Source organism: Asterias amurensis, chromosome 5 (assembly GCF_032118995.1).
Source record: "Asterias amurensis chromosome 5, ASM3211899v1".
Classification (NCBI taxonomy): Eukaryota; Metazoa; Echinodermata; class Asteroidea; order Forcipulatida; family Asteriidae; genus Asterias; species Asterias amurensis.
The window spans coordinates 25,659,858-25,673,543 of NC_092652.1; the positions used below are offsets into that span (position 1 = coordinate 25,659,858).

General features: G+C 36.3%; 1 protein-coding gene across 1 annotated transcript; it reads right to left on the reverse strand.

The window, feature by feature from the left end:
* Nucleotides 1–367: 367 nt before the first annotated feature.
* On the reverse strand, nt 368–13,231 carry LOC139937164 (protein lifeguard 1-like). The gene is made up of 10 exons (XM_071932209.1): nt 13,104–13,231; nt 10,213–10,308; nt 9,935–10,013; nt 9,270–9,323; nt 7,304–7,394; nt 6,819–6,902; nt 5,781–5,822; nt 5,162–5,251; nt 4,271–4,318; nt 368–2,814 (listed from the first exon to the last, which is right to left on the reverse strand). The coding sequence occupies exons 2-10, from the start codon at nt 10,277–10,279 to the stop codon at nt 2,662–2,664; spliced, it is 708 nt and encodes a 235-aa protein (XP_071788310.1). The 5' UTR covers nt 10,280–10,308; nt 13,104–13,231; the 3' UTR covers nt 368–2,661.
* Nucleotides 13,232–13,686: the final 455 nt, after the last annotated feature.

Genomic DNA, 13,686 nt, shown 5'->3' on the forward strand with positions numbered 1-13,686 from the left:
TGATTTCATTGGATAAACGTGCTGTGACGTAATCTTTCAGTACAGGTGTCTGCGTTATAACTGCGTTATGATTGGTCGAGTTGGTCAGCTACACTGGACCACTGTCTTATCATGATCCGCAATGATAAAGACAGGAACCGGTTTTACATATTCAGTTATTTCATTGGATGGTTTCATTAGATAGACGTGCAGTGTCGTCTTTCCATATCTGTGTTTTGATTGGTCCGATGTAATGTTCGTCAGTTGCACTTTCTGTCGTCTGCATGCAGCGTAAGTTTGTACATGTATACATATTGCATGTATGCAATGTACGTTGTGTACATATGATTTGAGCACCAAAAGGATTTGTAAAGCTGAGAAAAAGTCGCAAAATAATCTGCATTTTATTTCTTCATGTTGTAATCACATCACAAAAATAAATAAATACAGGGATGAGATTGCTCAGACTTTAGGCTGAATTCAGACTTTTTATGTCGGCCTGGTGAAGAAAATCAGACAATATTTTTTCCACAAATAAAGAAATCCTGCTCATTGGTCTACTTCTCTAGTGCTTTGGATACTGTTTCCAAAAGCTCCTTGGAATCTAAAGCCCCAGGGGTTACCAAATTGTAGAAATGTCTTCATTTCAACAGACCTTTGAATTTGTATTCCAAGTTTCAGACTTTTTCGTTAGTAATGACTCTCACCCCTGTAAACAGCAGTACAGCTTTTAAAGAGAAGGAATATCTTTGATAACCACTCTTAAAAATATGGAAATCAAACTTTTGGTTAAAAGCTTACAGCAGTTTCGATAGCATTTCAGAGGCATTTTGATAACCATTTAACTTTTTCCGTCATGATGTTTACTCTCTGGTTTGATGCCAAACATTTTCATAAATATTTGTGTATACACAAGTATTGTGTGTGTAAAAATCAAACATAAAAATAACAATTGATGTTATTATTTTAACAAACATTTGAACAAATTCCTTTTCTGAGAATTTATAACAAATTGGTGTCACACCATAAAAACTCTGTCATAACAGCTATGAAAACACTCTGTTGATAAATTAGTTTAATCAAACTTAGACAAGTACTGAGTTGATTTTTTTAAGCATAAATTAAATTTCCTCCACAATGACAACAATCTTATTGTTATAGCGAGCTTTCTTTTAAATATTAAAAAAACAAACCAAAAAACCTAAATTACCTCGAAACTGAATAAATAATCAAGGTCATTCAACATAAATAGATTATTTGATATCAATGTATGATGTGCGTTATTAAAATAAATATCATTATAGTACAAATTTTATAATTAATTACCGCACACTTTTTTCTTCTTCAGATATTGCAGTAAATCGAATACATTATACGCCGATAACGGTTGAACATAATTCCCAAATAAAACCCACTCTGAGTTGTTAATCATCAATAAACATTTGCTATTATTTACAAGCCGTTGATTATTTCCTTTTCATTGGAATGCATCCTAATAGCCATGTCACACAGGAAAATTATAGGCAACCAGTTCCAGGCAATCTCCAAGAAGAGAAAACACTATTGGTAATTACTCAAATTAATTGTTAGAAACGGGTCCCTCTGGAGTAACGTAGTTAATGAGAAAGAGGTAGTTTTTCACTCAAATAATAAAAGATTTCACTCAGGCCTTTTATTAGGCATCTGAAAGCACACAAATTTGTGCAACAAGGGTGTTTTTTCTTTCATTATTCTCTTGCAACTTTGATAACCAATTGAGTTCAAATTTTCAACAAATTTGTTACTTTATACATACAGTATGTTGGGATACACTGAGTGAGAGTACTGGTCTTTAACAATTACCAAAGGCGTCCAATGCCTTTAATATCCACAATGCCTTTAATATTTGCAAGCAGTACGGTTGCCTCCATCTAAAACTGAAACTTCTTCCTTCATTGTCTTCTCTCCATTGGGTTCTTGGCTAGTTTAGTGATTAAGTTTGCTTTTCTGAGAGTTCTTAGCTAACCAACCAGAATTAATAATTGAAAATAAATGAAAGTTGCCTATAAATATTGCTGTGTGACACAGCCTTATCTTTGCAGGAGCACCCTCCACACAGACGTACTATAACACACAAAAACCCAAAACACCTAAAACTATAATGTAGCACAGTAAGATTTGAACCTTTGATAGCAATGTCCACAAAAAATGTTTCAATTGCAGTTATCTTGAAAGATAATTTTGTCTCAACTGTCTTTTAAGACAATGTTGTCACTGAAAAGTAACAACATCGTCACAGTTTTCATGAAGTGACACATAAGTGGTCAAAATTCCTGTCCTGGAGCAAACATTGCTCAGAACTAAGTAAACAATGTAAATTTATCTGGTAAATCTGCTGCCACCTAGCGTTCAAAAGACTCCCATTTAATCCAGTATTATTTTTGGCGTTGTTTCAGGATTGTTTTGTGAGTCGCGTTTTGTTACACACTTCCTCTCGCTGTATCCAAGGATCAATTTCTTAGAGCTGCTTAAGCACAAAAATTGCTTACAGAATTTCTGCTCAGCAAATATTAACAGGATGCCAGGCAATGATTGTACATGATAAATTGCGTTTTGGCTGGTATCCATTTTTGGTAAGAATAATTTTGTTGTGCTTAGCTACTTTTTTGTGCTTAAGCAGCTCTATGAATTTGGGCCCTGGAGCTAACCTCTTGCAGAGTTGACCAGCGAGAGCATCAACATGAACATCTGGACGATATCGATGTACAGGTTGAGAGAAGCAAAGATATACTCTTCTGGTGATATGCTGTACTTGTGTTTACCACCGAGGAGCAGCTGGGTGTCAAAGACAATGTACTGTGGACAGCAAAAAAGAATGTTTGTAAAAATCAATTGGTAGGAAAAAATTTCTTGACACTGTTAGGTTAAATATTAACGGTTTATAAATGACTTATTTATTTTAAAGATGTCATCGCAGCATACCGCTGAATTGCGACACAATTTACAATTGTTAAATATATTACAATAATTATTTAAAAACTTTACAAAAGAAAAATACATAGTGAAAATATGACAAAAGATATCACAAAACAAAGGCCTGGCAGAAACAGTTTGTAAGTGATGTTTGACGCTTTGCATGGTGTGGAAAATAAGAAGTAACTTCAACTAGTAAACTTGCGATTACACATAATATGTGTACATCTCTTTTGGGAAGGAGTACTGGCTTAAAAAAAGAGCTGTTGTGGTGGTCTCCACACCAGGGCCAAGTTTCATGGCTCTGACGCCAAACTCTGTGCTTACGATCAACATTCTCTGCTTACTGTGCAAGCGTCAAATTTCTGCACTAAATGTGTAGGCGAAAATACCTTGTATTGTGGGGTACGCACACGCACAAGCCAAAATTCCCTGCTAACCCGTGGAATATGCTTGGGGTAAGTGCGGCATTCCCTAATGTGCAGATTATTTGCTTACAGTACACAGAGCCAAGACATTGGGCCCATCTCTTTACAGAGCCAACAGTATCACTCCCCCCAAAAGAAATTTACACACGGTTGACTAGTTTGAATAGTAACTACTTAAATAGTTTGTCTTAGTTAAAGTGTGTGCATAAACATTGGTAAGCTCTTGCTTGATTTGTTATAGTATTTGGTAATTGAGTCTCCAATTAGTTTTGACACAATATCTGCCAAGTAGACACACACACACGTTGTTACCACCACAAAGCAAATATAGTATTAATATCCGAAAACATAAGCAATATTTGTAGTCACCATATTCCTGTTTTTGGGACAACTGACTGAGCTTAAACTTTTACAGGTTCGTCATTTCATGTATGCCTGGTCAAGCAAAGCTTGGGTACTGGTCTCTGACAGTTAACAATGTTGTTGACATACTTTAAAGCCATTGGACACTTTCGGTAAACAATATTTTCTAAGGCCCACACTTCGTGTATCACAACTTATATATAAAATAACAAACCTGTGAAAATAAGGCTCAATCGGTCATCGGAGTCGGGAGAAATTAACATGAAAACCCACTCTTGTTTCCGCACGCTTCGCCGTGTCATGACATGTGTTTACTATAAATCCGTAATTCTCGTTGTTGAGAATTGATAATTGTTTTAATGTTTTCTCAAAAAGTAAAGCATTTCATGGAATACTATTTCAAGAGAAGTCTTTTACCATTACCTCCTGTAAACCCTGTAAGTTATTTGTAAATCTGTGAACTTTTATTTGTTTTTCTGTTGTGAAAGTGTATAATGGCTTTAAGGGTAGGAGTAACAAGAAAATTATTGTGAAAATTAAGGACTCACCATTGCAAATATGACTGCACCAACTGAAGCATACACAATATCAAGGACCTGGGGAAAATATATATCAAAATCAAAACCAAAATAGCACAAGGAAAAAATATTGATAGATATTAGATACAGTCTATAATGACAAAGCTTTGCTGTTTTAAGGAAGTGTGTAGTAAGCCAATTACACATATTTGGTTAAAGACAAAGTCATTATCTTTCCTTATTTCAATCTAAAAGCTCACTATTACAAATTTCACACCAGTTCCAATCAACACTTTTGAAATACTCTCACAAACATGAAAAAAGCATTTGAAGAGCTCAGAAAATTAACTGCTTATTTGAGTTGAAGCAACCAAAATAAGCCAATTTGACTGTGCATAAACACATCACATCACGAGGTATTTTTCATTGTGTTCACTACATAGTGACCATCACATTGGATTTACTTTTCACAAATTGGTTGTACGGTGTTAACTGATAACTAAATGAAAATTTAACACCATTTATTCAAACTTGATAGAAATGAGCAATCAAAACTGTGGACATTCCAGGCTGCTTGTGAAAAATTTAAATTACAAAACATAACGGTGACTGCTCTATATTCTGACACCCCTATTTTCCGACAAACCTATAACAAAAAAATTAAAAACCTGATAATTTACACAATAGGGTTAGAGTTAGGAAAATACACCAGGGTTATCGAAACATGGGGTATCGAAACATAGGGAAGTCGGAACATAGGGATATTACCAATATAACAAGTCGTTGCGATCTAGATTGCTGCCTTGTGAATTTTGCAAAGTAAAAAGACACATAACCTTTACCTACGCAATCCCTTGAGGGGGCTATTGATGGGATGAAGCGACACTTTATTTGGAAACAAACACGCCCCAAATCGCTTACCCTACTACGGAAGATGATGGCGAATATTCCAAAGATCATTAGTCCAATCAGAAGCGCAAACAACAAACCGGACAGCATGGTGAAATCAATCTGAATAATAAAAATCGTCAGTGTCAAAAAAATCTGATAGGCCCAAAAAAGGGTGTTGAATAACTCGAATCCTCATATTTCATATCAATAGGACAGGAAAATAATAAACTGAACGGAAACAAAATAAACGAAACGGGATATAAACGGGACTGGGAAAGAACCACTATCGGGACCCGCTGGAAACTGGAAAATATGGATGGGATCTACAAATAATGTCGAAACGGAAAAAGACGGACAAGTGTGCGATTTCACAAAGCACTAAGATTCGTCTTAACTTAGGATGGGTGGTTTGCCACAGTGATTTGTATCGTGACCCTGCCCAGCCACTTTAACCCTCCCCTGTACACAACGCTACACTTGCAACATTTTATACCTAGCGCTTTCTAGCTGGGTTGCCGCGCGAAGCGCGGCGTCTCGCTAGTCACTCTAAAACTGTTTCCTACTATTTTTTAAATATATACCATAGTGTGGAAAGCAGAAAGTTTTGAGGCTCTCTGCCCTCAGAGAAAATAGACTGTCAAACACCTACCTTGGTTTGGAAGGCAAAGACTGTCAAGGCAAGGACTATAATCTGAAATTAATCAAGTCAATAAATTCATAATTAATAGTACTTACAGAGCCTCATCCAAGGGACTCCACAAACAGGGCATGGTAGAATAGCAAAAAGAAAACATTAAAAAAGCCATATAGAGCTTTTTCACTCCCGAAGGGTGTCCCAAAGCGCTTCAAATTATCACCCCTGGCCACTGGGCGTTAATTCACTCCTTAAACCATCTCAGCTCCCTGGAGAGTGTACAGCCTTGTGCAACAAATGCGCTACTCGGCTAAATCAATCACAGGTACCCATTTACCCCTGGGTGGAGAGAAGCAATAATAGTTAAGTGTCTTGCTCAAAGACACAAGTGTCACGACCCACACTCTGCTAAACAGAATCAGCAGAGCTTGAATTCGGTGCTCTTATCTGCTCGAACATGACATTTCCACTTTGCTCAGAGGCTGGGATTTGAACCCACACTCTGCTAGTAAACAGAATCAGCAAAGCTTGAGTTCGGTGCTTTTATCCGCTCGGCCACCACACCACAGTTTTAATTGATTGCAACAGAAAGAAAGTAGACTTATGAAGGATCTTTAAAGGCAGCGGACACTATTGGTAATTCCTCAAAATAATTAAATGCATAAAACCTTACCTGGTAACGAGTAATGGGGAGAGGTTGATAGTATATAAAACATTGTGAGAAACGGCTCCCTCTGAAATAACATGGTTTTCGAGAAAGAGGTAATTTTCCACGAGTTTGATTTCGAGACCTCAAGTTTAGAATTTGAGGTCTTGAAATCAAGCATCTGAAAGCACACAACTTCGTGTGGCAAGGGTGTTGTTTCTTTCATTATTATCCCGCAACTTCGACCACCAATGGAGTTTAAATTTTCAAAGTTTTTTTTTTTTTATGCATATGTTGAGATACACCAAGTGAGAAGACTGGTCTTTGACAATTACTGATAGTGTCCAGTGCCTTAAATTGTAAAAATCTAATCAAGAGAAACATCAGCTATAACTTGGACTACTTACGGCTGTGATTCCTGCTGCGATGAGAATTGTGTTGGTTTGGTAACGACCACATGCAATGCCAAGTAGCACACCCTCAAAAACAGTCTGTTGAAGAGTAAAGTAAACATGATAAAAGAGCACCATCAAGACCAATATATTGATAATAAATACAAATAAATGATTAAAAAAATTCTGATATTTATAATAGTGAAAATGAAATAAATAAAACCAAAATAAAAATTACAAATGGCAAATATTATTTGATGACTTTGTGCTCATTCATATTTGAATTCCGACTGGCAACCCTGAACAAAGATATTGACAGACAAAATACCTCCCAACATATGGCTAGAAAGCTCAGATGGTAGAGCCCGGTACGTTAATCCGGAGGTCGCAGGTTCTAGTCAATTTGTACAACCCAAAATTTGAAAAAAAATATACCCAGTCAGTTTCCATTGTGATAATTAAGCCTACTTGATATAATATAAAATTAAAAAAATACTCACAAACAAGAAAAGACAGATGAAGTTTATTGGGAAATTCCTCCTGAGGTTAGTGAAGCAGGACAGAGCGATGATTAAGATAAACGTCATCGCACTAAGAGAGAAAAACAACAAACGAAAACAACAAACATAATCAATTCTCAAAGAGTGCCACACATCAAATCAAAACCTTCAGAAATCTAATCGCATCATCAGTACTTACAGCCATTTGACCCTTTCGGTGCAGAAAAAAAAAAAAAAAAAATCACAGATTTACAAATAATTTACAGGGTTTACAGAAGGTAATGGTGAAAGACTTCTCTTGAAATATTAGTCCATGAAGTGGAGTAGTTTCTGAGAAAGAAGTAATTTCCACGAATTTGAGTTCGAGACCTCATATTTAGAACTTGATCAACCATCTAAACGCACACAACTTCGTGTGACAAGGGTGTTTTTTTCTTTCATTGTTATCTCGCAAGTTCTATGACCGATCGAGCTCAAATTTTCACAGGTTTGTTATTTTATGCATATGTTGAGGTACACCAACTCTGAATGCTAGTATTTGACAATAACCAAAAGTGTCCAGTGTCTTTAAACAGGGCCACATGGTATCCCTTCTATCAGTCAGACATACAGCCTTTAAAGGAACACATTGCCTTGGATCGGTCGAGTTGGTCTTTGGAAAGCGTTTGTAACCGTTTTTTATAAAATGCATATGGCTGGAAAGATGTTGTAAAAGTAGAATATAATGATCCACACAAACATGCCTCGAAATTGCGTGGTTTTCCCTTTACCTTGTCGACTAACACGTCGGCCATTTATGGGGGTCAAAATTTTGACTCCCATAAATGGCCGATCGTGTTAGTTCGCACAGTAGAAGGAAAACCACGCAATTTCGAGGCAAACTTGTGTGGATCATTGTATTCTACTTTTAAAACATCTTTCCAACCATATGCATTATATAAAAAACGGTTTTTTACAAACGCTTTTGTTTTGACCAACTCGTCCGATCCATGGGCAATGTGTTCCTTTAAGCAACATGCAGATCTCCAGAAGATGATCAGAGCATACTGACCGAAACGTCGACTTGACACAAACGATTCTTTTCAGAACTACCCCAACTCAAATGGAGATTATCATTACATGGTATTATCGCAAGCCTTAGTAGATCATAATTCCACCATCCACATCAAAGAGGGTAAGCCTATCAAAGAACAATTTTTAACGTGATGCACCCATTTTCTAACAGATAAAGTCCGCATGAAAGTGGGGGATAATTTTATGGAGAGAATTTTAAGTGGGCCTTAGGTATTTAAACTAGTATTTTACCAGAGGACCACTGTAAACCACTTTGGGCTGATATTCAAAATATTTTTAGGAACTCTTGGAGTTTCTGGAGTCATAATAATCACATGGAACTCCGACTTGACAAAAGAAGACCACAAAAATGAACTGGGATACAGTGTTCTCTTTGGAGGACATATGAGTACGCAGTCATCGTAAATTGCAAAACCTTGACTGTAAACCATGACCAAGAGGTTGTCATTGTATGCTGAAATATTGGGACATCCGAACTTCCAGAGGAACTAAAGTATACAGGATAACATTGTTTTACTTTTTACCACACTTTTTTAGTAGCACTTAAAGGCAGTGGACACTATTGGTAATTACTCAAAATAATTATTATCATAAAACCTTACTTGGTAACGAGTAATGGGGAGAGATTGATAGTATAAAACATTGTGAGAAACAGCTCCCTCTGAGTGAGGTAGTTTTCGAGAAAGAAGCAGTTTTCCAAGAATTGATTTCAAGAACTGGTCTTTGACAATTACCAATAGTGTCCAGTGTCTTTGTAAAGACTAACTAATTACTAAAACAATGCTTGAGCTTTCATTACAACAACTGTTTCATCAGATGCAGTGTATTATAAAGTATTCACTATTTACCAAAGGAAATACAGAATAAATGCATGACTTCACAGTCTACTTACAATGCAACCCAAAATGGCCATGAATTCCGATACATGTATTCTTTAACCTCATCTCTGAAAAAAAGAAGAAGACAAAACTCAAAATAAAAAAAGGTGTCATTAGTTCCTGAGGTATGTGTGTCCTTCTTCGGCACATTTTAATAAAAAAAAATAAAAAATTATAAGTTTGAAAAACGGGTGCGAGTAGCCAAGCATGGTCCTCCCCAGAATCAGGCCTGTAAATATCCCACGGCACCCCGAGCAATTGGCATGGTGCACCCTGCACTATGGCGCCTTCTGCAAAGTTCCAATCCAAGCTTACATTTTCCCCCATAACAGTGCCCCATATACCAGAGGAAAACTGCTTTAAAGAGCAAAACTCAAGGCCTGCAAGATTGCTCAAAATTGTTCTCTTCTTTGGAATAAATTCTGAGGAGTTTTAAGAAAACTTTCAAAATATTGTTGTATACTAAAGTTTATAGCTCATAAAGAAAGTTTCTGTCTTTCTTACAGGTAGGGCCTACTTGCTGGGTGTATATAAATTCTTTATGTTTATTATTCTGTTAATGCACCATGAGTATCTCTTGTGATGGATACCAGGTGCATTATAAATATCGAAATGTATGAACTTGTTTTCATAAAAAAAGGTGATTGTCATCTACTATATATAGGAATATAATACTTACACATAGACAAAGGGGATTATGATGGCTATTGTCAACGCCAGCTGTGCTGTCAAAATGGCATACACCTTTTTAATGAAGCCTGCGAAATAAAGTAACAAATGTGTTTAATATATTGGTATGGTTTAGGTTTGCACTGTTCAAAATGACTGCACAGTATACACTTGTAGAACTAGAACAGGGGCCACTGGTTCAAATTCTGCTCAGGTAAATTTTTGACTTTTGCTTTGGGAATTTGTGTTTATAATAAAATATCATCTCATTTTACTTGGTATACTCACCATGTCTGACATCTTGCTCCGCAAACTCAAAGTCATTCCCCAAATTTTCAGTGTCATCGGATAACATTATGATTGATGGCGTACCCTACACTTCACCTAGAGTAAATAAAAGAGGGTAAATACTCAGCGATGGGTTCACTCAGTGAAAGTTTCAGTTAAATCCAATGTGGAGCGTGTCTGTGTTTGAGCAGACTGAGCCAAGCAGCAGTGGTAATAAAACACCTATTAATATAAAATATTGGCTATTTCAGTTCTTCTTCCTTAAGTGCAGCCTTTGAAAATTGGTGTATGCGCTGCGTACTTGTGTAGAGCTAAAGTATACATGCTTCAAAGATGGCACTGTAAAGGGTTACGTTATCGCAACTAAATCTGAAAATACTGAGACAATATTTATTTGGCAAGCTCTTCGGCAAAAGCGATCCAGTTTCGCACAGTGTGAATAGTGTCATTATGTTCAGCATGAAAAGGCCCCCTCGGCCAATCTTGGCCAGCAGTTTTTTTCTGCATACGGCACGTCAGCTGCATGACAACAGGATTGAATGCTAAATAGATTGAAAGTCTGACTATTGCAAGAAATCCCATCACAGCAAAATAACCTTTAAAATGTCTATGTACTCGTACTGACTAGTAAATAATGTCAAATTTAAAAAAGGAATGGATACATTTACTCATTACTGGGTCTAGTTTTTATTTAGTTTAGAGAGTCTTTTATGAGCAACTAACTAAGATTAAGAACTATTATAACAAACTAAAACTATAATATTAATAAGCTCTTAAAAAATTATTGACTTAAAGCCATTATACACTTTCGGTAAACAGTATTGTCCCAGTCCCACACTTCGTGTATCACAACTTATATATAAAATAACAATCCTGTGGAAATTTAGGCTCAATCGGACATCGGAGTCAGGAGAAAATAACGGGAAAACCCACTCCTGTTTTCGCGCGTTTCGCCGTGTCATGACATGTGTTTATAACAAATCCGTAATTCTCATTAACGAGAATTTATATTGTTTTACCGTTTTCTCAAAAAGTAAAGCATTTCATGGACTAATATTTCAAGAGAAGTCTTTCACCATTACCTTCTGTAAACCCTGTAAATTATTTGTAAATCTGTGAACTTTTTTTTTTTTTCTGTACCGAAAGGGTCCAATGGCTTTAAAGACAGTGGACACTATTGGTAATTGTAAAAGACCAGTCTTCTCACTTGGTGTATCTCAACATTATACATAAAATAACCAACCTGTGAAAATTTGAGCTCAATCGGTCGTCGAAGTTGCGAGATAGTAATGAAAGAACAAACACCCTTGTCACTCGAAGTTGTGTGCTTTCCGATGCTTGATTTCGAGACCTCAAATTCTAAACTTGAGGTCTTGAAATCAAATTTGTGGAAAATTACTTCTTTCTCGAAAGCTACGTCACTTCAGAGGGAGCCGTTTCTCACAATGTTTAATACCATCAACCTCTCCCCATTACTCGTTACCTAACCAAGTTAAGTAAGGTAAGGTATGATAATAATTACAGTCGTTTGACCAGTTCTGGATCACTTTTTGAATTCACATTGTTTTTTGTTGCAATCTCTTTGATTTCTTAAACAAAAAAGTTTATCAGTTTACCTAAACATGACATAAAACTCACCAAGTGTTCACTGACAAAAAAAGATTAGTCCTTTCGAAGGGGCTTTGAGAAAAGTATCGTCACCTGTTTGACCAGTTCAGGATCAGTTGAATCTATTCTGAATCAGTAGAGTGCACTTTATTGCAAACCCATACTCCCATTCATAAAACTGTCTCTCAAGGACACAAAACTTCAGAGGTGTGTTGGCATGGACTTGGACTTCCTTTCTTTAGTGAATGTCATGCAAGTGTCTTCAATAGCAGCGCAAAAACCCAGCGACAAAACCACAAAACAACAGCAAAGGCAAATGAAGAAGTGAAGCGAACCTAAAAAGCATTATTGACCCCTCCAAGTTTAATTTTCTCACAAAAAAAAATCTACAAGAATTTGTTAATATCCAATTGTGGGACATTAAGTAATGTTTCTCAAAATCAACTAAAAAAACTTTCTACTGCAGTGGTATGATTTTACCTTACTTAGTAAGTTAGTGTGGCACCATTTGACGCAACGAGATGTTGAGTGATCCTGAACTGGTCAAGGGCAAGTTGTCCCCCCAAAGAAGATTTTGGTAACTTCGTCTCCTCAAAAAAACAAGATGACTGCACAGCATTTACAGGAATTATTTTTTACACATTCTTATCATTTTACATAAATATTTTTTGCCCCGGCACTCCAATTCTAAAGGTAAGAAGTTTTACCAGTGTTTTTCAACCAACATTTTTAAACAAAAAAATGATCAATTTCGCAGACAACCTTCAGGAAAACGGCCATAATTTATTTGCTGATGATGTTTGGCACCTTTTTGGGGATTTGTTGGTTTAATGGGTGTTAATCTTCACATTTATCAACAGAAATTGGTAATAATGAGAAGTGATACAATTATTTGGTTATTGCAAAGTTGAAGTGATCCCGAACCGGTCAATGATCCCGAACTGGTCAAATGACTGTATTTTGAGTAATTACCAATTACTGTCCAAAACTGTCCACTGCCTTTAATTTATGCTAGTCATGCAGTCATAAATGCTAGTGGGATGGGAGGTTCAGTTTAATGTGTACTGTAAACTATTAATTTAACCATAAATCATCATTCTTTTAATAAATTAAACAAAATGGCAGACACTCTCATCATCATGATAATTATTGAAATTTGAATGATGACACTCGATCCTCCGATCTCGTCCAGTCTCTACTTCTCTCCACTCAATCAATACAATATTTTGTAATTTGTTCCGATTATGTGACAAAAATACTAAATGAATGAGCATCATATTTACCAAATAGGGATCAAAAGAAGCAACTCGTTTATAACTCGATTATCAAGTGTTGTATTTTGTCAGATTTGCTGGCTAGCTCTGTGCACACACACACCACGTCCGCGCCCAGCCACTTGTTGCAATGTAAGGTGTGATTTTTGTGTGTAAATAAAACAACATCGCACAGCGCCCTCTATTGACCCAAGTTAGACAACCATCAGTTTCATTACAAAACAACTGAGATTCATGTTTAGTTCGCTCCTTTTTGGAAAGTTTGTTCTCGTCTTTTTTGAAGTAAGAAGGCCGTATTAAAAAATAGTTACTGATATTGTTCAAGTTTTTAAGTAACTCTCATTGGACATTGGTGGATGTTTTTCTTGCCAAAAGTTTAAACTCAATTCTGTTATTTAGCCCTATTTATTTACGTATCATGCGGGTAACTCCGATCATGCTCCGATCATCAGCGCCCAACTTGCACTGACATTACAATTGAATTATTCAAGGTATTTTTGTGCTGAAAACATCACTATTTATAGTATAATTACTAAATTACTTTTACTTTTCATGCAAAACGGTAACGAAAGTTTGAGAATCAGAGATGTCA

What these genes read in the sequence shown, in the direction of transcription:
- LOC139937164 (XM_071932209.1), bottom strand. Translation starts at nt 10,279, where the DNA reads ATGTTATCCGATGACACTGAAAATTTGGGGAATGACTTTGAGTTTGCG. An exon ending in GGAGCAAGATGTCAGACATG is followed by an intron (nt 10,014 to 10,212) that starts GTGAGTATACCA and finishes TTTATTTCGCAG; the next exon opens with GCTTCATTAAAAAGGTGTAT. An exon ending in CCATCATCTTCCGTAGTAGG is followed by an intron (nt 4,319 to 5,161) that starts GTAAGCGATTTG and finishes TATTTTCCCCAG; the next exon opens with GTCCTTGATATTGTGTATGC.